The 23,499-nt window shown below is 36.5% G+C and overlaps 2 protein-coding genes across 4 annotated transcripts in view; both read right to left on the reverse strand.

Moving 5' to 3' along the window:
- ror2 (receptor tyrosine kinase-like orphan receptor 2) overlaps positions 1–5,953 on the reverse strand; it is a 78,049-nt gene extending 72,096 nt beyond the window's left edge. The window contains exon 1 of one of the 3 annotated variants that reach the window (XM_017489981.3): positions 5,529–5,953. In XM_017489981.3, the coding sequence (XP_017345470.2) occupies positions 5,529–5,685 (157 nt within the window). In that variant the 5' untranslated portion in view covers positions 5,686–5,953. Of the gene's footprint in view, positions 1–2,414; positions 5,437–5,528 lie in introns of those variants that run through there. The other 2 variants (XM_017489982.3, XM_053686891.1) reach the window with 2 other exon arrangements.
- Positions 5,954–6,577: 624 nt separating this feature from the next.
- Positions 6,578–21,333, reverse strand: sptlc1 (serine palmitoyltransferase, long chain base subunit 1). Its single transcript, XM_017489974.3, has 15 exons — positions 21,266–21,333; positions 20,103–20,210; positions 17,016–17,110; positions 16,749–16,842; positions 16,325–16,397; positions 16,077–16,209; positions 15,758–15,887; positions 15,119–15,208; positions 14,804–14,911; positions 13,151–13,246; positions 12,557–12,653; positions 10,289–10,343; positions 9,514–9,631; positions 9,043–9,116; positions 6,578–7,909 (listed from the first exon to the last, which is right to left on the reverse strand). Exons 1-15 carry the CDS (start codon positions 21,317–21,319, stop codon positions 7,816–7,818), a joined length of 1,419 nt encoding a protein of 472 aa, XP_017345463.1. The 5' UTR covers positions 21,320–21,333; the 3' UTR covers positions 6,578–7,815.
- Between the last annotated feature and the right edge of the window lie 2,166 nt (positions 21,334–23,499).

Here is a 23,499-nt window from a genome sequence, read left to right on the forward strand (position 1 = left end):
CCTCCTTCTCCATGTGTTTAACAATCTGACTGGACATTTGTGGCTTGTCAAATCTTTTTGATGTCAGTCAGATTCGAAATGCTTCCTTTCATCCGCATTTGCAAGTTGCACCCATAAACCAGCCCCTGAGCATACCAGTCTTTATCCCTTGCCTTGGAAAAGATTAGCAGCTCCTCTACATGCACGCACACAGTCCGACCAAACCTCAATGTCGTTACATCAACAGTGCTTTTGATTAACATCAAGGCACTGGACTGAAAACATATTTTATTTAAGGAGTCTGAAAATACCCCAGCTAAATAATCAGTCATTTCATCAGAAAAAAACACCTCATGGTATTTATGGACAGGCTGGACTCGTTTTTGGGTGTTGTTCCCAGCGGGGTGTTTGCTGTTACATTTTACGCACTTAGCATCTTTGTAATTAGTTCTTTGAGCTATATGATGTATATATAGATAAACATAGACTTTTACAGGTGCAAGTCGATTTGACTGAAATTCCAAGTCCAGAGATGTTGTTTAACAGCCGAGCAATAAAACAACAGTTATGGACTACAGTGATTATGTCTGAGGCCTGTGAGCAATCTCGCAACATATTTCACCATCATTACCAGAGAAAATGAGGCCAAAAATTATGGTAACTTTAAAAACAAATGTGAGATTTTTTGCTGATGTATTGGAATTATAATAAATGATGTTGGATTCATTTCCATTTCAACCACAAACTAACAAGTCTGAGTGAGATATATAACTCCACTCTAGCTCATAGCAGAAAGAACGCTTTACAGTTTAAATTTTAGAAGAAACTACGGTTCTTCCTTAGTGATATATTGCTTTATTCCTGGCAATCTCTCCAGACAAACCAAGAACAAATAAAGACCTTTAAAAATGGCTTTAAACGTGTTTAACATACAGAGCTTCCTGCAAATTACCAGATAAAGAATTCACATCCGTATTTCACCATGGACTGAGACTCGATCCAATTTTCCAACAGAAGGCAACCGCATCAATATTTCTCTGCTGGGGCTGAACGTGCTCCATTGCTGATGGGTCTTTGTGTCAAAAATTGCCAGGTCAGCTCTACATCCAGTCTTTGTGACTCCTGCTAAGCTACCGGTGCTTCAATTGGAAAATAATCAGCCAGTCTTGAGTCTTGATATGACAGATTGTACGAAAGCATAACATTAGTCTTCCACGTAGCCTCAAAGAAGCATGCATTAGACAAGCTAACGCTGTGTCAATGTTTGGGTAAAAAGATATGAAAATCTGGTTCATGTCAGAGGATCATCACCTGGTGCATGAGAGGGAGATTACAACTGCATGTATGTACTGTCATCAGATCCATCACCTGTTCAGGATTAGGTGGAAATTCATAGCCAGGGGCTATCATCTACTCAGAAGCTGCAGTACACAGGACAGACAGCACAAATCAACTCTAACAACCAAATCCTTAATGATTTACTGTTGATATGTGTGAAATCTGTTAAACTGGTTATGTCTCTGCTGTTACATGTTACGGGATTTATGATCTTACAAGTCAAACTAGACCATCATTCATAATTTCAAGTACTAAATACTAACATTCTGTTTTATCTTTCACTTGTTTGTTGTTAGCTGGTAGGTACTTAATCTTGCAGCACTTGAACGATTTAACTTCTAGCATTTAAAAGCATCATAATTAGACAGAGGTGAGGATATTTTACATCAGTTTCAAATGCTTATTCTTGGCTGTTTAAAACAACAAAGCACAGCTGATTAGATACATCTCAAACAACATTGCTTTGCCCTGTGGCTGCACTATTATGATGTTCATAAACAGTGACGTTACTATTCCAAATTTCCCACATTTCATGCGGTTTAGTTTTGTTTAAATCATATTTTATTGGCTACCAGCTGCTATGAGAAGAAACAGAACTAATCAAGTGGGTTAATGTTTTTTCACATTTCTGTTAGCTATACTCATGAGCATAGAGATATCAAGATGGCAGCTGAAGAAATACTGGAGATTTACTGTACGAGGGGAAAAAAGGGTAGATCTGGTTTTATAATGCAAGATGTCATCCCCCCATCACCCCAACAACCAATTCTAAATACCACTACCACTTTTAATGCTGTCTGGCATCAAGCCAAAATAATTTTCCACATTATGCCATGATTTTATTTAGCATATTTATTCATTCTTAACTATGTCAATGTATTTGGATTATACTTTGAGTTGCTTTGAATAAAAACTTCTATTAAATAAATACAGGTAATATAACTAAAACACTAAATGTTTCTTGAGCACAACAGTAAGAAAACATTCCCAACCTATAAATGCCTTCTAGGCTGTTTAAAAAGAACCCTTGCTGGAGGTAAAGTCTGAGAGGTTTATAAGGAGAGGAAATTTTTCTATTAATAATAAAATACACTCACTGTTGATTCAGACTGATCCCTGGCTCCACTAGGCTTAGTGAGTTTATTCGTGAACTAAAGCTGGGTGGCCCTTGGAAAAATGTCGCTTTATGGGCTTAACATGGAGTCTGGATGAATTGGGGTCCTTAAACTGTCAGAAGAAATCTTAGGAGCCGGAGACAGTAGAAATTCCACAGACTTAGGTCATCCACCAACAGAAACAAAAAAGTGAAAAGAATAGTTTGAATGCTAGAACAATTTTGTCAGTCAAGCTATTAAATATATGCCTTATATAAAAAGTAAAGGATCATAAACAACAGTGACGGACACAAATATCTGTAGTTTTAGAAAACTTCAGAGAGAAATTCGAGGAGTCTGGATTCAGTTTATGCCACGAAGTTCCAGGAAAGTGCTTATAAATCTTCAGTTTGGCTTTTTTGGGTTTATTCAGTATAATCAAGAAAAGACAAAAAAAAATCTATCAAGACCAGATATTACTATTAAGCATGTAATAACCTAGGTGCCTCTGCAAGGCAACAGATCACCTGTAATAAAACAAAATAAATAAATAATCTTATTTCCACAGTCCTTCAACACTCTTTTCCATCCCTTATCTCCTCATTAAGGCTTCTTTCTAAATGCTCTACATGCAGCAGGATAGCTAATGACATGCTGCTGTGGCCTCCTATCTATGGACTTCTGCATTTCAGGGACCACAGATATCCTTCAGAGCAACTCTCAATTTATGGAGGGCGATATAGCCACCTTTGGTGCCTTGTCTGGCACGTCACTTCACTGAGGCGGAAAAAAAAGCAAGTTACGTTGTTTGGAATACAGATTCCCTGGAACCGTAGACCCAAAGGTTAAAACCATTCGAAAAACATTTCCATTTCTTACCCAGCCGCTGACCACAGTCCTCTTAACTGCAGTCTTTCGCTGGTTGGAAATCAAAGGATGCCTTTCATCATCATGACATGTCTTTCCAGGAGCAGCGCAAGCAACTTTATTAGCAATGCAGACTGTGCTGATTAATGCACCCTACTGTTCAAATCCGACCTCGCGCTCATTTTTGCCTACAACTCAAGAAGTGTTCAAGCCACACTGTGTGCAGATTAACATCAGTGCAGGTCCATGCCTTGCAATTACCTTTAAATGCAGAACAAAGCGTATTTAATTCTCATTTTCACTGACCCGTATACTCTCACCAGTTGAGTAAAAGCACTTTGATGTCTAAGCCCTATATAAACCTTGTCCATGCATATGAGTTTAAGGGCCTGGCAGACTTTTCAAACTAGTGATGAGGACATTCACTATATTCAAAGCTCCTAAAGGATCAGCGATCCTTTTCATGGATTTCTACTCGCAAATCCTCTGTTGTGGCCCAGGGTGTTAGGTTCTTTGTAGATGTATGATTTTGCCCTGGTTAACACAGGATTAACACAGTGAACTCTGGCTAACTCCTCAACTGTGTCCACTTCTTCTCGCTCTGCTTCATTTCACAGCTCAGAAGCAGGGCCAGGGCAGGGTAGGGGATGGGGGAAGGAAGGTGTTGTTAAAAAAAGAGAAACATGCTCTTTTCTTCTTTGTTTCATCATTCCAAAGGTCCTGTAACAACTTTGCCCTTCATAAATCAGGCCAGAGTGGTCATCTTTGTTGGCAGATTGACAGAACCCATTTTTGTACACCAGTGGGGGGAGATTTCTATAAAGTACTGTAAATATACCCCAGATGTGCTCCTTCCAAACTGGGTAGATCTGTTATTAAAGTCTTAAACTAATTTAGCATCAGTGAGGACCTCTTTGGAAGCAGGGCTCGAGTAAGCTGCACAGCGGGAAACTCAACATCAATCATTCTGACTGGTTGTTATTGCTCAAATTCGCCTTGCTGGATTAGTCTTGGGTATGATGGGAAATTGGAATGTCATGGTTGTACGGCCGGAACACCAACCTTACAGACTCGAACAGCATTTGACGACAAAGTTAACAAGTTTTAATTTCAAGCCCTTAAGTGACCTTAAGTTGAATAGTCAATTATCATGAAACCCATAGCACAAACAAAACAGACTCCCCACAAATAGAGTTAATGATATTCCATTAAAGAGGGGAGGTCAGAATGTAAATGAAAACATTTACATTCTGAAGTTTGAAGTTTGAAGAATCCATCCCTCTTTTACCAAAAGTCCTCCTTTGTTTGGCTCCAAGACAATCACCTCTGGGTTCAAGGACTCTTCTTAGCAAGTGAATCAATTAGCATGTCAATAATCTTGTTGAATATCCCCACACCTTGTTCATGGGGGGTGAGTGGTGCTGGCCAAAAGAGCTCAACCTCCCGTGGATAGGCACAAACGCCCCCCACGGGCCTTAAACTCAAAGCAGTGATGTGGCTACCCCCTATTCTCACATTTATTCACTGATAAACTCCAATTTATTCATCATTCCTTAAAAAGTACTAGTAGTGCTAAATCCCAGACTTCAGACTTAAACCGCCATTTTCCTTACGCTGTGAACACTTTTCAGGTGACACACAAGAATCAGCGCTGCTGGAAATGGCGATAAAAGGGTTAAGAGACAACCCACAGGTCTCAACATCTGCCCCCTCCTCCTTTAAACCCTTTAACCAAATGGAATGGCAAGACCCAAGAGGGCAAGCTAAAAACAGGAAACATGGACATCTGTCACCCCCACCCCTGCAGGGAACTAAATGAATTAGTCACTCCAACAAAGGCAAGAGATCACTTTCAAATAATCTTATTGATTGTCTGGTAGGGAAATCTCTGGAATGTGTTGAGGAATGAGATCTCAGCTTGTACTGGGGATTGGATATGCGCAAAAAGCATTACACTTTCACGAAAGATGGAAAGTTTCACTTGAAACAATTACGCACAGCATGCAGGCTCCAGATTTATTCGTCTTGTTAGATTGCTTTGCTTTTTCTGTGCGCATCACAAACACTCAGTACAGTAAACAATGCAATACAATCCAAAAGTTGTATTTTTTGTTTCTACTGCATCTTCACAGCTTATTGGTTATCCTGCATTTTCTCATCTCGGAGTGTTTTCAGAATAATAATAATAATAATAATAATAATAATAATAATAATAATAATAATAATAATAATAAACAAATGAATCCTTACCTGCGCCTCTCACACTGGTCAAGACGGACAACACCAGAAGAAAAGTTTTCAAAGAATTACACAAAGCCAAACGAGTAATCCTTGAAATATGCATCATTCCAGGGAATAAACTCTGCCAGTTGGATGGGGTAAAATCTATGGACAGGGCATCCGACATCCAGCACAGGTATCGACAATCTCTTCGGTCTGTTAGGAGGAACAAACTCCTCCAAGATTTATTTAAATCGTCTGAGAAAACAGGCCAAGTTTTAGTACAACAGGTGCGCTATGAAGAAAGCTCTTGTTTGTGGTGGCTGCTTTCCAAAAGAACTGCGCGTTTCATTCCGGGAGAGCTGGACACCGCGTTTGCGCTCCTTAATGCTGGAAAAGTGAGCTGAGAGAAACGGAGGTGTTTCTTCACGTAGCATGGATCAGTCCTGAGGGAGGGAAGTGGGACAGCATGGATCCGGGTTCCTGGAACGAATTAAACGCGCCACCTACGGGTGATAAACTATATTGACTGCGCACACAGCCAGTGGACAATGCAATGAACAGTTTCAAATTCAAAAGTAACAGTAGGTTCTTAGTGAAATGAAAGGAAACCTCGAAGATTTATTTTGTAAAGAAATTCGGACTTTTCATTGACATAATGGTGTGTTTTCAGTTTGGTTCAATTACCCACAGTGCTACTTGACTGCCTGCTGATAGTGGCGCCAATGGGAATTCATCTCTTCTTAAAGAGAGTGATGCAGCAACACTTTAGTCCTTCGGCTTTCTCACCTCCTAATCTGTACTCTCTGGTTAAATAAATTGTAGATCATTAACTGGTCGGATTTCTTAATTAAGCCCAAATTAGCTAAGCACATCACAAATATTTTAATGACACGATTTTTGTGTTTCAGTGTGGACTTTTTCGAGGTTATTTTAGGAACTATTCAAGTTTCCAGAACCTTCGGAACAAGATTCCTGGAGGTATTCTCTTCAGTGAGACAGACACCCCAAACATCTTTCAGAAATCTTTTTGCTTATTAATTTCTAACACTGAGCTTAATTACAGACAAAACACAACACACAATTTACAAACTGATTTTATTAAAGGAAACCCAACATAATTAGCAGCAATACACGATATGCTCTTTATACACGCTTAGAAAAAAAGGACGCATTAAGAGTTCTTTGGATTGTAATGGTTGTAGCACTATTTGGGACATAAAAAGAAACAATCTGTTGTGGGATTCTACATGGAACCTTTAAAAGGTTCCCCCTGCATGAGAAACCAAAGAACCTTTTACAGTATTATGTTTAACGGTTTTTGTTTTTTAGGGTGAGGAATTGGATATAAAAAAAACCTTTATTTTATATTATTGCTAAATGTATTTCATCTTTATCATTTGTAAAACCAAAAGTTAAATAACTATTTTGTCTCCAAAAATTAACATGGGATCCAGTAATAATAATAATAATAATGAAATAAATAACAATAATATAAGATTCATTGTGGGTTCTTTAGATGCTTGATGGTTTTAACTTATTAAAGGGTTCAACATTAAACAATTTCTGAAAGGGGACCCCTCTGTTTTAGGAGTCTTATAAACCCAAGGACTCTTAATGTTGCGTATTGGTACCTTTTTATCTAAGACTGAAATTTAATCAATATCAGTAATAAAATAAAAGGAAAAGGAAAATGTGTCCATAATGCTAGATGCAGTCATTCCATCAAAACAAGCTGACAGTTTCATGTAAGATATGGAAAAAATAATAAATCATGTAAAAACAATACAAAATTTTCCAGAATTAAAAAATATCATAAAAAAACAACACAAAAATCCCAAAATGTACTTTTCATTAAATAAAAAAAGCACTGTGAAATGTCTCTTATGGAAATGTTGAAGGAAGAAACCCAAACACTGTATATAAAAGAAACTTGTGTATAATGTGTTCTGTCTAGCTTTGAAATCTGCTTTTAGTATGTACTGTACTGTAGTTCGATCAACCGTTGCAACTTTCATTCAAGGCATCAGATGGAACATAAATATATATATGGTGAATGGGACTTCTACATTCATTTCAATGTGAAACCGAAACTCAAAACAGATCAGTGTTTCAGAAAGAATATTTATAAAGAAACAAAAATGCAGCAATTATTAATTCAGTTCTCATGGTGAACGGTGCATGGAATGTCTGACGTTTGCAGTTCCAACAGCCATGGCTAAAGCACCATGAAGCACAGAATAAGAGATAGTCTGCAGCTGGACAGATGTGTTATTGTTGATTTTAGTGTCTGTCGCCATGCTGGAGACATTTGCAATCATTTAAGTATAGCAAGAGCTGCCTTTTGAATACAGGATGCTGCTTTCTCAATTTCCTCCTCAGTCTGCTCAACAGTCACCACCACTCTGATGCTAGAGAGAGTGAAGGGAATTCATGCAGAAGACATTCATGTCAGGCACAAATAAAGCAAAGTAGTAAGATTAAAAAAAGGCCAGTTTGTGTAAATAAATTGCATAGTAAACATGCAAATATGATGTATATTGATACATGAAAAACATGTCAAAATTGGCCAGTAAATATCTTTAGTCAAATATGAAATAAGCCAAATAAGGCTAAAAAAAAAAAGTACATATGTAGAGTATTAAGTGTATGAGTAAATAAGTGTTTCGATTTTTATGATTTAATGTTAGAACGTCAATATACTGTATAGCTCTTCAATAAATGTAAACAATTTCAATATTTAATGAGAATTGCGAGACAAAGAAAATCACAATTTCCCTCACTTTCCTGCACTATTGAGCCCTCATTAACCAATCTGCATCCCACATGCACCATTTCTATGCATACATGTATGCAATACATAACAGTTTCCAGCTCCATCCCATGTGTTACATGCACACAAACAATTCCCAGCACATGACAAAACGTCTGTATTATGTTCTGCATATTATTTTTATTCTTTTCTTTTTTTTTTTTAAATTAGCTTTCATTCATAGGCGTATTGTTTCTGGCACAGTCCACTCCACTCATTTGTAAACAGGAATGAAACATTAATTCATAATTACAACTAAATATAAGGGGTTTTTGTATATTATGGCTGGTATATTGGTATATTTGATATATCTACCTGAAGGGGAGAATTACATGAAATAGGTCATCAGTGGTGCAAGAATGTGTCTCATTAAGATTGCTGTGGTCCTGCAATAATGTAGAAATACTGTTTGCTCTTATTTTGCCTGATCTGCTAGATGTTTAAGACCAACATTTGGAAACACTGTTTTGAAAATACACACACACACATACACACACATACACACACACACACACACACACACACACACACACACACACACACACACATACACACACACATACACATACACACACACATACACACACACATACACACACACATACACACACACATACACACACACATACACACACACATACACACACACATACACACACACATACACACACACATACACACACACACACACAGTATATATAATTACTTTGGAGATAAGAGTTATGTGCTCACCTGGGTGGTGGAAGGAAACGCTCCTCTTTGTCTAGGTAGCGAGCCTGAGTCAGGGCTATTTGCCTGTCCATACACTGGAAGATAGCAAACAATAAAATACAGTAGAATTGTAGGAACACAGTCCAATCAAACATTTAAATGTTTTGCTTGTGTCTGCTCGCTAACAGAATAATTCACAAGTCTTATCATCTATTCCTTGTCCTGGTTACTGCTACAGTCGAGGACCTACTTTGCATTATCATTAACATTTACACTTGATATATCTGTAGTTTTACATGGGAAACAAATTAATTTAACCTTGATAGATTTTCCCACCAAATTACAATATCCAAATCAATTTAAGTACTTAACGTAAAAATAAAAAACAACTTCAGCTCAGAGCCAACAACAAATAAATAAACAAATAAAAAAGACCCTAACTTTGAAGTGTAATAAGTTAAGTTAAGTTAAGAAATTAGATGTGCATCTTACATAGTCAATGATGGAGCGTAGTGTCCTGACATCACTCTCCCTGGATCCAGTGCTGTTCACCAGCTGGAGATGGAGTGCTGGAGCAAACGGCTCCCCAACAACCTTCAAGCCTGGAATTCTACAATACACATGCCAAAAGACACGAGTTTAGGATATACAATAAACAATTACAAGGAAGAGTTTGTAATGATAAACGTTTTAGCTCTTAATCATAGCATAACTAGTGTACAGTGGCATTACCAGTGGAGGGTAATACATATGTACATTTTATGTTATGCATATAGTTTTGGGGAAAAAAAGACTTTAAAGTAGAGTTGTCAAATTATATTATTGGCTGCTTTCCAGAATTCAGCCTTAGCAACATCCGGCAGGTTTTTACGGCTGTTCACTTACGTTCTGTTTTCCATTTACAGAGGTTATTCAGAGAGCCAGAGCATGGCCACACTAGAATTATCTACAATCTATTTTCCATCCATATAATTTAAAGTTTAAAGGTGGAAAAAATCTTTTTAAAAAACTGTTTAATACTGTATCATATAAGCCAGAGTATTCCAGACCATCCCAATCACACCAGTCGAGTTCTTTCTTAAATACCAAACACTGAAAAACTGACTGTCCTGCCTAATGATTCATACACCAAACTCTTTCCAATAATAACAGAGCTACATGTTTGATAAGTATCATTACAGCTTTGATTTGGAGCTTTTTGCAGAGCTTTTTGTCCAATGTTTATTCGTCGTTCATGGGGAAAATATCAGGAGTTAAATAGACTTACCCTTGCAGTGCTTTGTGGGCATATTTACACTTTTCTCTCAGGATGGTAAAAATTTCTGAAAAAGAGAATAAGAAAAAGATGAACTGCCTGAGATCCTACTGCTCGGGACGTATGTCAGACGTGTGATAGGATGCCACTGGTTTTGCCGATTCCCCCTATACTAGGATTAGCTTCCTTGAAATTTCTGTCTTAAACAAAAAAATGGATACGTCATACATAATGCTCATTTCACTGGGTAATGAGTCCTAATGAAGTTCAGTGCATTCTATACATACATTCACATATAATTATGAGGTAAAAGCGGGTATCCAGATGGCTTTACAAGTTAACATCACACTCTTCCATGTTCTTTGATTTTAATAATTCTATAGGTGTGTAAACCAGTTTGTGTATAAATAAATAATAAGGTCTGCACACATTTGTGTTTTTTGTTTGTGTGTCAATATTCCTGTTGAAGTAAATGATTGAACGAACCTAAATTTGCGCTGTTTAAGTTATTTACAAGAAGTGCTGTCACAATACTTGTCACTTGACTTCAATAAAACTATCAACTGTTGCAACACTACAGTAAGTAAAAATAACAGTATGATCGATTAACAATAAAAAATGCATTTCAAACAGAAATGAAACAATGCATGTTCTGAACAATCTGAATCCCTGTTCAAAATGGTTTTTTAATGGATAAACCAGTGGTTCTCTAAATAGGGTCTGGGGGCCTCCTGGGGTACATTAAGTATTTGTTACAGTATTAGACATCACAGTTATCAAAGTTATTATATTTATTATTGCATTCTTATCGTTATTAGCCACTTGAATTGAACTGGTCTAATCTAAACCTCAAGAACAAGCAGGCCTATAAATAAATGTCGAATGGGATCTCATGTGCCAGTAACTGGAAAAACTGCATTATTTTACCTTTCGGTACTTAAAGGAAAACTCAACCCTGAATCATGTTGATAATGAAATATTGGTGATGTGCTTAGTGATTCTGGTGCTAACTTGTTAGTCAATGCCCTTGTTTTCATTCCTGTAAGAATTCAGCTGTTGTCCATCATGCTGAATTAAAACGAGGAAATTGCTAATGCAGTTACAATGATGTTTAACAAGAGGAGAAAAAAAAATCCTCAATCTCAATAAGTTTTGCTGTTAGCTCCTAAAACAAAACTTCTTATCTCAACCATTTTCCAGTGATTTTCAACATCATATTAATGAGAAATTCAGTGTAGAAGTAGTGGAGACAGCAAACACTGGACTCATAGTTCCAGATATGCAATGCAGCTATACACCACATTTGCGCCGAGTTATGGCAGAGATTTAGCTCGACTAGTTAGCAATCTACAAGAAGATGAACATGACTGTGCTGATGGTGGTGTGAGAATGAAAGATGAAACTTTTGAGGTTGATCTATTCGAGCAAAGTGTACCGATGAGGAGGTGAGAGAGCTGGAGTGACAAAGTCTAAAAAGCCACTGCATTGCTCTCTTTAGGATGAGATGAAGCAAAGTTAAAGGTGCCCACTGGCACCACCATCAGCAAGTAGTCAAATGGCATTGTATGTAGGAAACTGTTAACCAATGTGAAAATAGACTAGCATGTCAATGAAAGAAGTTTAAACATGAAAAGAAAGAGTCAACTCAGAATTTCAAAATAAATCTAATTAATAAAAATAAAGCTTAATAAAAAATGAATCTGTTTATTATACAGACTCATAAGCAGGTAGTTCAGGGCGGAGTTTTCCAGTAACTGTATCTTGCAACCCAATTTACATGTGAGACAGAGACTGAAAGTTAAGTGTCTTGCTCAGGAGTCCACTGACACTTCCTGGGAGTCCTTAAATATGAACAAAAGACAGCCATTGGGGCATTAAATAGAGCTGCGAAAATTGTCCCGGTGTGAACAGGGATTTAGGACTGCAGTCTGTTAGGGGTCCCTTTTCAGTTCTCAAAAGTAAAAAATATTTTTTGTAGCTTTCATATGGGCCCCAACATATGGTCTAAATCAGGAAGATATCAGTCTTTCATTCTGTTTGAAGTCTTTCCAGTTCAAAATTGCATAGTGGAATGGACCCAGTAATCTGATGGTTAACAAACGCTCATTAATCTACTGACCGCTCCTCCCTTCTGATATTATTGGGCATTTTAACAGCTTTTGTGTGCTTTGTTAAATAATGAAAGATGAAATATAGGCTGAGGGGGAAAGACTGAATGCTAGAACTGTGTGTGTGTGTGTGTGTGTGTGTGTGTGTGTGTGTGTGTGTGTGTTTGTTTACCTGGGTCCTCCTCCATGATGTTGAGGGCCTCAATAGCAGCAGTAGCCAACATGGGTGGAAGCGACGCTGAGAAACAGTAGCCCTGTCCAGACAGACGCTAACACACACACACACACACACACACACACACACACACACACACATGTATATGCAAGCATGACAGATCACTGAGAATTGTCCTGTAACTGCTCAATGTCCAAATAAAGGATTCTACCTAAAGGTGTCCAAGAGTCCAAGAATTGTTTCAATTCAAAGCCAAAAAATGTTGCTCAAATAGTGTGTCCAACAGTCACTGTGATCAAGTGGTTCTTTCTGCCAAAAATCTGGACTGCATAACAGATCCTTTATAGATGGGTCATTTTTCATTTAGCTTGGTTTACATTTCAAAGCACACATGTATCCAATTATATTCATTGCTTTTGATCATTCAAACGATGATGCAAAAACCATTCTTCAAAATTTACAGATTTACTGCACAATCGGATTCAGATCACGCACAGAACCGAAATCAACATTAACTACACCGATAATTTAGATAGATGACTTACAGAGAGAGGAATATCAAGCACTGAAAGAGTCATAATTCTCAGGTACCTGATGATCAATTACAAATGATCGTCCACAGCAGAATCCACCTATGGATGCAACTGCATTCTCCATGTTGGCACTTATGAGGTCAATGTCATCTATCTGGACACAGTAAAAGTCACAACGTTACTAAGAAACTTTAGAAATAAGTTTAAATACTAACATACCTAACAATTACCAAAATAATTTACATATATGGGTGGGTTGTACAGTGTAAAGCGGTTCTCAAACATTTTGCAGTCAGGGACCACTTTCACTGTAAATTTAATGCCACTTCAGTAAAGTGTTTTCAAATATCAATCTAAATGTGCACAATAATATTTTGGCTATTTATTGGAACCATAGTGATTTTTATTCCTGAACTTTCCACTGACAGAACCCATTAGGGCCAAGGCTGATATATTTCCGAGTTATTGAGGTTTGGATTAAACCCACTATAAAAACTCAATAAATATAATAACTGTGGTAATGGTGGGTTCTGATTTCTACCGGTGTAACAAAATAGCAGAGGAAGCAATTTATTTATTTATTTATTTTAAATCACAAACCCCTGGCTATGCTTCACGACCCCCATTTTGATATCTAAAAGATTTGGGAGGTTAACTGTATACATCATGGTACAAACATTTTAAAGAAAATTTATCTAAGAATGACTACATGAAGACTTCCTGAGTTACTACTAAATCAAACAGGTTCATGCAGTCTTTTACAAACTGTGTCAATAAATCACACAAAGATTCTTTTGAACCATCATGTTAAATCCCATGAACCCAACAATGTACAAACAGTTCAAAAATAGGTATAATAAGCTATTAAACAGTTCGTATCAATCACTCCAAACCAAGACAAAGACGAAAACCTTTTGTTTTTCCTAACAGGCTCTTTGTCTTTATTTTGTGTGTATTATAGATTTAAGAGACCCACAGGTGCTGTGTTTTATTGCACGCAATCAAAATGATGTAGTCACAGCAAACTCATAAATAGTTGTTAATCACAGAGATCTCCTCTTACTTTTCTTGATGTTTGCACAACACTCTGTCTTAGGGCAAATACATGACTACTTTAACCATGTTAGAAACAATATTAATATTTTCAACCAGCTGGCAATTTTCAACCATCCTACGTTCATTTTTTAGGAATGAAAGATTTTGTGTGGAATTGTCCTTTATTCACATGACTGCAGAGCACAAACTAACATATACTACCAGTCAAAAGTTTAGACACACTTATTCTTTGTTTATTTATTAATTTTCCCACATTTTATAATAATAAAGTCATCAAAACTATGGAATAACACAAATGAAACTATGAGAATTATGTTATGAGAAAAAAAATCCAAAATAAATCAAAATCACTTTTTTTTTTAGCATCTTCAAAGTAGACACTCTTTTCGCCTAGAATTTTCAGACATGTATTCTTGGCATTTTCTCAACCAGTTTCTTGAGGAATCTCCCTGAGATGCGAAAAAATACTTTTTTGTAAAATAAAAGTTTAGTTTTCTAATGAAAGAAATGAATATGTTGGCAGAATTATATTTTTGTCTACAACACCGATTTCAAACATTTAAATCATACACCTTCAGATCAAAAGGTTTTTAAGATCATGAGAAACATTTCAGTCAAGTGGCTCCAGACTTTTGAACGGTAGCGTACTACTTACATTAACTCCGAAGTGTTCAGTGACGCCTCGGCCATGCTCTCCAAGCACACCGAAAGACATGCTTTCTTCCAAAAAGATGCGTACTTTATACTTGTACTTCAGCTTCATCTGGAAATGAAGACACCCACAGTAAAAGTAATTTTACTAATTATGCATCATTTTCAAACATTTGATCACTGTTTCAAACTGTTTAAAATCAAGAAAAGATTTTGGTGCTTATAGCAATTCAAGAAGGATTAAGATCACCCACTTAAGTTAAGTCTAACCATGTAAAAACTGTACTCGGGAGAAAGAGGGGACAGTGTGTTTTCTCACCAGCTGTGGGAGAGGGCAGATGTCTGCTGTGTTCATATACAGGCCTTCTACAACAATGAATTTTCTGGTGACTCTGGCCTTGCGTGGATTCTGAAAAAATACACATTAGAAAATACCCACCAGTGAGAGGATTCTGAAACATCAATGCTTTATTTTGCACACACACACACACACACACACACATATATATACACATTATATATATATATATGTAAATTGTGTGTGTATTTGTGAGTGTATGTGTGTATATATGTATGCATGTGTGCATGTGTGTGTACGTATACATTTATGCATGCGTGTGTGTAGGTCTGGGAAAACTCATCAGATATCACGAGGACATATCGGGTTTTGACCAAAATACTATTTATTGACACCTCAACTTGTCTAGGGTATCTTCCTGTAAAGATCATACTGGTTAAGGTGGTGGTGAGCCAGTTTAACAAACACAGAGATAAATTCCATCTGCCTAAAGATGACACATATGATGATATAAAACCGTAGAATTGTTCATGGCTCTTGTTCTGCTATAAGTGCAGTTTGGTATAACTGCTATTAGTGCAGTTTGACATCCTTGTCCTGAAGGCACTATATTTCCTCCCACAGTATGCATATACAATATATGTATGACTCTTTCCTCACCTTCTGGTCTTCCACCTCCTGCTCCTTCAGCAGTCGTTCCAGATCCTCCATGTCGTTGTGCTTGAAGTACTTAATGAAGCTCCGGGAAGCCTGCAGTCCCTTCTGGATTGCAAAACATGCTGCCTCATCCCTGCGGAAACGAGATCACAAACAGCACACAGCAAGTTTTATACTTGTGTAATCAGAGATTGGTGCATCTGGAGAATAACAGAAAGAATGTCGTCAACAAACTACAGAAACACTGAAGAGAAACATTATAGTTGCAATAGAAAGCCCTCTGGCTGAGACGAGAGAAGCCGTACAATAGACAAACACTTACACAAATACAATGTCGCCTCTCTTGGAGTAGGCAGGAATGGCGCTGGCTATGGTTGCGAAGCCGTAGGAGTAGATGATGGCCTCCTCTGTTCTCATAAACTTAGCCAAGCGATCCTCTAACTCCAGGTGAACATCTAAAAAAAAAAATTTTAAAAAAAAAGGGATGTTCACAGCATGTAATAAAAGCCTTGAAAAAACATACATTGAGTTTAAAGGAAATACAAGCTTGTGGAAAGAAATATCACCCACCAAACGTTCCATAGAAGCCTCTTGGACCACATGTACCCACACCATACTTCCTAAGAGATGCAAGTGCCTTTTGCTGAAATAGAAAAGTTTTAAAATAAATAAATAATCAAACAAACAAACAAACATTGTGCTACAGTTAATTATGACACACCTAATTTATGAAACAACTGTCTCTAAATTACTCTTTTTATCAAAAGCAGTGAAATCCTTATGCAATACACTATTTTATCCTCTAGTAATAAATAAATGGCGCTGACAAGACGATCGTGTTCCGCCATGAAATTCATTAATGCAGTTAAAACACACTGAGCACTAAAACAGCTGCCTCTGACCACTACTCTGCAATCAGAGCTGGATACAATCTGAATTTTAAGAAGCATGGAAAAGCAATTAGGCTAATGCTTGCATTCACGATGGTACAAACCTTAACACGTGAATTATCGAGCAGGCCCAAGAAGTTAAATGAGGCAAAGTTAATGCACTCTTTCCCATTAACAATCATTTTGTGGCTTGGAGAGCTGTAAAAGAAGAAAAAAACAAAAAAAAGACACTGTTATTAGGAGCAAATAGGAGCGCAGCACATATGAATTATTCTTTCAGCTTGGAGTTGATAGAGCTGCTGTAATCCGTCATGTCAGAGCTAATAAATGTAGCAGCAGTGAAGCCTAGAAGGTATTCCAGGCCAGCTTACCCAGTCACAACGTCATAATTTACATATGGTTGATCTTTCATCACAGGAGGAACCAGAGGCTCTGGCTGCCATTCTTCAATTAACTCCTCTTTTTCCTAAAATAATCACAGCCAATAGAGAAATTTCAGGTGTTAGACAACCATACAAATGAGATGATTTTGACTTCAGTTTCTAAAATTGGATACTTTCACCTTCGTTGCATTGCAACACTGAGTCATATATTTATATCCTCACGTCTTGATTATTGCTATGCTCTCCTCATTGGTTTACAGGCTAATTCTACTGCTAGGTTGCAATACATTTAAAACTCTGCCGCTAGACTTCTTACACATACCAAGCGCTCAGCTGGCATTACTCAAATCCTGTCTGAACTGCATTGGCTACCGGTTTCATTTCGTATTAAATATAAAAGTAATCCTGCTCACGTGTAAATCACTTCACGGTTTGGCACCTTTCTATCTTACTGAACTGCTTCTCCCCAACAACCCGACTTTGGAAAGACGCTATATAATTACTATTATTCAGCATTAAAAGCTTTTCAAACAGGTTAAGTGTTGCAGACATTCACTACATGGCCAAATGTTTGTGGACACCTTTCACACCCATATGTGGGCCATCCTCAAACTGTTACCACAATGTTGCAGCATTCAAAATATATCCTGTACAATTCTGTGCTTCTAACTTTAAGACTTCCTTTCACTGGAACTGAAAGGTTCAAACCTGTTCCAGTTCAACAATGTCCCTGTGCACAAAGTGAGATTTGTCAAAAATATATTGTTCTGGCAAGGTTGGTGTGGAAGAACTTGAGTGGCCTGCACAGAGTCCTTATCTCAACCCAACTGAACACCTTTGGGATGAACTGGAATGCAGACTGCACCACATGACATGTGTTGAGCATGAAAATCATAGATCAACAGCCCATCTGGCACCAACAATCATGCCACAGGCAAAATCACTGATCACGATTTCCCCCAATTCTGATGGTTGATGTGAACAATATCTGAAGCTTTTGACTTGTATCTGCATGATTTTATGCACTGCTGCCACACGATTGCCTGTTTGGAAACTTGCATGAATGAGTATGTGTACAGGTGTTCCTAATAAAGTGTTCAGCGAGTGTAGGTGTGACAGGTCAGGTGTGCACTTATTTTTGACCATGTAGTATATGTCTGTTACATGGGTAGCATTGCCACCACACAGCTCCTGATCTGTGTGGTGTGTCCTCCTGGTTCTCCAGTTTCCTACCACCTCCCAAAAACATGCAGGCTATGTTAAATTACTCCTAGGTGTGAAAGCGTGTGTGCACGCATGGTGCCCCGAGGATAGGGTTTGTGTCTGTGAAAGCTACCTGTAGGCCTTTATAGACTCGAATATATATATATATTCGAGTCTATAAAGGCCTACGAATATATATATATATTCAAGTCTATAAAGGCCTACAGGTAGCTTTCACAGACACAAACCCTATCCTCGGGGCACCATGCGTGCACACACGCTTTCACACCTAGGAGTAATTTAACATAGCCTGCATGTTTTTGGGAGGTGGTAGGAAACTGGAGAACCAGGAGGACACACCACACAGATCAGGAGCTGTGTGGTGGCAATGCTACCCATGTAACAGACATACACTACATGGTCAAAAATAAGTGCACACCTGACCTGTCACACCTACACTCGCTGAACTCGCTTTATATATATAAAAATATTATATATATTTGGCCAGGAGACAGTACAAAAAAAGTATTTCCTGGAGTGATTTTAAGAAAAGGCATGAAAATTCCCTTTGCACAGGATATGTCTATAAAGTACTATAAATCTTTTATAGTAGTTAAAAGACTACGTCTATAAAAGGAAATGCCCAGGCTGTAAATTTTATTGACATTACAGATTCAGACGGGACTAAAGTCACAGAGATACTTCAGTAATAATTTTATTACCACCTATTATGCCATGTGCATTAAAGGGTGAAATTAATATTAATTAACTGTAAATGTTTACAACTGCACTGGTATAAAAGTTAAAATCTGGCATTTTGGACAAAAATGAGTTCAGCACATGGACATCATTATTGGATTATACTTTGAGATCACTGGGTGTTTCCCTTTTTTTAAAGTTTGAAAAATATATTCTTTTATATTACATATATATAAAATTTCTTGTTTATAGTGTTCTATTCATAAACCTGAATGAATAGGAACCTGAAGTAACCCAATCAGCATAACTTAACTAACAGCACAAACATAAATAGTTAAGAATGATAACACACAACACATGTACAAATCAGCTATGCATGATATTGTGCTATAAAACTAATTGCAGTTTAATGCTATCAAATTAATAATCATAAAATAGTATATGATTATTCTAAATCAGGTTAATATGACTGACTTCATGTTAATGCAGATATCTTGTTTTAGGAAATACACCCACACAAGCAGTGCAAATATGATTAACTTTCATCTTATTGATGAAACGAGATTTCTAAAGACCCTACACTGTTCAGTTCTACAAAAAAAACTCCTGACCTTTGACTTGCAACTTATTCTGGTGAATATATTCTAATTATTAATGAAAAACATCCAAACAAAACCTTATAAAGATACGAGATCATTAAAAATCCCACTCTTCTCATAAGGAGTAGGGGTATAACCACAGTGTCCTGGCGAAATTCCCTCATTAACCCCCTAATAATCTCCATCACTGAATTGGCTACATCACTCTCCTCTCCACCAATAGCTGGTGTGTGGTGGGCGTTCTGGCACATTATGGCTGCCGTCACATCATCCATGTGGATGCTATACACTGGTTTGAGGGGATTTCCTCCCCAATACAATGTAAAGCGATTTAAGTGCCTAGAAAAGCAGTATATAAATCTATGCAATTATTATTATTATTATTATTATTATTATAAAAGCCAACACTGTTCATTCTTCTCGTATGATAAGGCCCTGTAAAATGACACCTGGTCACAAACTGACTTTATATATAAATGATCATTCATAATACTCACAAGAGCAACAGCAAAAATTAATGAACAGTAAAACTGTTTATAACAAAAACATAACAGAACTTTTAGTTATTCATTACCTTGTCAGTGAGATCAGACCTCTCTTGCAGCTTATATGTTTTTGAGAACAACAGTCTGATTATCCACAAGATCAGGATTCCTTCTAAGATTAAATGATATGCCGGTGCCTAGGAGAAGGGAAAATGTGTGCTGGGAGTCTTAGCATTCCAGATTATTCAACTTCAACATGAGTTACATTTTATGTAGTGTAATACACACTTTTCTTTTAAACAATCAATAAACATAATGCACACAATATGTCATGCTTTGACGTACTTTATAACGTGTTTATAGAATGCTTATAAACTTTAAAACAAGCTTGAAAAACTTGTCCCAGCTTTAAAAAATTAATAATAATAATAATAATAATAATAATAATAATAATAATAATAACAATAACAATAATAATAATAATAATAATAATAATAATAATAATAATAATAATAAAAACATTGTATTCTCTGCGTTTGTGGTGTAAAACTTTTAATTGTGAGGTAAAAGCCCATAATATGTAACTGCAAATTCCATAGGACATACAATTTAAGGGGTTTTTTCCCCCCCAAATGTCCTGAGTTAGTCTGTTTAAATTGCAAATCACTGGAAGAAATATTCTGTTAAAAACAAGCTCAAGAACTGTAAGCTTCTTTCGTTTAATAGAGTACCATAATTATAATTGTCTCCATCACTTCAGAGCAACTATACACCATAAAAATAGCTTTCAGATTTTCTATAATTACATACCAAATTAAAAACAATACTCTCCATATTTAAAATCAACAATTATTCATCCGCAACAAACTAAGAAACTTGTTTTAATAATTCTAAATTCTATGTAAACTGGGTTTGCTGTTGAAGTTATATACGTAGACAGCCAATGTACCTAATAAACGAGGATTACAGCCTTAAAACTAAATGGCTGCTTATTCCCTACATTAGTGCACTTCATAGACAATAAAAGAATGAATTCTACACCCTATGTAGGGCACTATATGTGTAACGGAGTAATTCAGGATGGAACCACTACCTATTTGGCAACCTGGTTTACTTCCTGTATTAGCTAGATAACAAACTTAGATTGTTTCTCCGTTCAAAAGAAACACCAATCCGCAAAGGTTTCAGCAGAATAAACACACTAAACGTGAAGACGTTTAAAAATTAATATAGCACTTAATTTGTCACTAACCTCGTAAAAAGCTTGCACCATCTCAACTAACACCCACTGTTGCCCCGCCGCCATTTTGGCTGTCAGGGTCACCTGACCATGCAATGTACGTCATTTTTATCTAAAATGTACCGGCGCCCTCGTGTGGACTCCCATTGACAAAGGGAGGTTGATTTGTACTTCTTTTGACTTCTTATTTACACCGGAAATAAGCAGAAGGTTTTATAATGCTGAAATATTTAAAACAAAGAAAGTAAATGTTCAATATCTTGAATATTTAATATTCTTCAATATTTAATATTCAAGATTATGCACTATTTTTAAGCCCATATGTAAATGTAAGCAAGTTTGTGATATTGACCATGTTAACTGCTTTGTACAAAAGATCAGATTTTCCTCATGCCTGATCTCTTCTTTTGAAGCATGTGTTCAGACACCACTCTGGTGGATTTGATCTAAAATGGATCATAAGGTTTGGCACAAACTTGTGGAGTCCATGCCAGCTCGAGTACACACTGTCATTAAAGCAAGGGGGGGCAGACTAAATACTTAGAAACTCATGTTATTCATTGAAATTCATGTAAATATTTTAAAGATTATGCTATATTTTCAACGAAGTTGTTGTCAGTAATATAATTAGTAATGGAAATGGTTGTATTAGCTTAGAAAAGAATAATTGCACAATAGAAGCATTTTCACTCTACTTTTGGACAAGCCTGGATTAAGAATTCAGAGGCCCCTGAGCACAATATCTTGTAGACATAGGAGCAGTCACAAGACTGTAGTGTAATGCAATGTAATGTAATATTTTAACATGCCTTAAGCTTTATCCTTTAACAGGCAAACAAGTATCATCTCCCATAATATATATAATGGTTTACATGAAATACTGTATGTCTCGTGGTGCAATGTTGCTGTTTCACTAATCATCTGATGGGCTTCATCAAGTCTACAGTGTAGGTCCCAGGCATTATTACTGTTGACAAGATATAACAAGATAAGAGAGATTATCTCAAGATAAGAGATAAGTTCACAATTACATTATCTGAATGTAATGACAATTATTATAAAACAATAGTTTGATAATACAAATCAAATAATTATAGTATCTATCAATAATTACAATTATTTGTTAAATGTTCATTATTGCAGAAAATGACACAGACACAAAAATACACCGAATTTAAAATATAATAATTATATATTTATAATGTTAAACATAAAAAATACAAAATACAGAAACGTAATTATATTGTTTTATTTCATAGGACAGGATTAATACAAATTGAATATAACACTTCATTTTTGTGGTTCCATTGATGAAAGAAAAATAATCTTGAAAATGGGAAACAAATAATGGGAACACTTTATTTTATTTTTTTTAACTCTTTTTTTTTTCAGTCCCATTTTTGAATATACAACACATCCATATATAAGCCTTTGAAGAAACTTTTCAATAAAATATCAAAACTTAAATAGGCAAAGCAAAATATGGTCAAATTTGTTTAATCTCATGTGAAAGCTATGAAAAGTCATTCTCCATCTCTAGTTTCATGCCCTCTGAAAGTGTTTATTGACCACAAGATGGCGATGTTCTACATTGTTGCATCACATCATGGGGGAGACATGATTGAACACTGCAATAGTGTATAATATAGTAGACATCAGATAAACTTCATATGTAAGTTACATTTTTACATATCATACATGTCATTAAGTTTTTCTATGCACGATTAAAGATTGTCTGATTGATTGATTTATCTTTGTCCTCATGTGATGAAGATATTCACATTGAAAAATACAATGTTTGCAAGTTACCACTAATTTACCACAAAAGTTATTAACCTCTTGTGCCAGAGGTGTGTCCTCTTAACCTTCAGGCAGCTATTAAACCATGTGTATTGTGCTGACGCATCCAGGCCTACGCTGAATAATCAGTCTTCATCAAGTATGCCAATGTCAACATTACCTAATGGGGTGTCTGCTTTGGTAACACACATACACACACTACACAGTGGTAATGTCTGAGGTTTCACACTGGAAAATAGTGGTTATGTAATAAAGACAACATACAATTTATGTTTATGGTGTCATGAACATGATGTTCATTTTGATGGACTACATTAGACACTGAACAGGATTGCAATGAAAACAATGTTTCCTAGCCACTTTTTCTAATATGATTGAAGTAAAAAAGAAGAAATGTAAAATAAAGTTGGCTGAAGTGTGTCACAGGCTGGCAGCTTTCAACAGAC

Source organism: Ictalurus punctatus, chromosome 16, assembly GCF_001660625.3.
Source record: "Ictalurus punctatus breed USDA103 chromosome 16, Coco_2.0, whole genome shotgun sequence".
In the NCBI taxonomy this organism is placed as follows: Eukaryota; Metazoa; Chordata; class Actinopteri; order Siluriformes; family Ictaluridae; genus Ictalurus; species Ictalurus punctatus.

Coding starts and splice junctions, on each gene's coding strand:
- sptlc1 (XM_017489974.3), bottom strand. CDS start 21,319: ATGGCGGCGGGGCAACAGTGGGTGTTAGTTGAGATGGTGCAAGCTTTT. Junction 20,211..21,265: donor TGGTGCAAGCTTTTTACGAG/GTTAGTGACAAA, acceptor CCCTTCTCCTAG/GCACCGGCATATCATTTAAT. Junction 9,632..10,288: donor GCCCACAAAGCACTGCAAGG/GTAAGTCTATTT, acceptor TGTGTATTGTAG/AATTCCAGGCTTGAAGGTTG.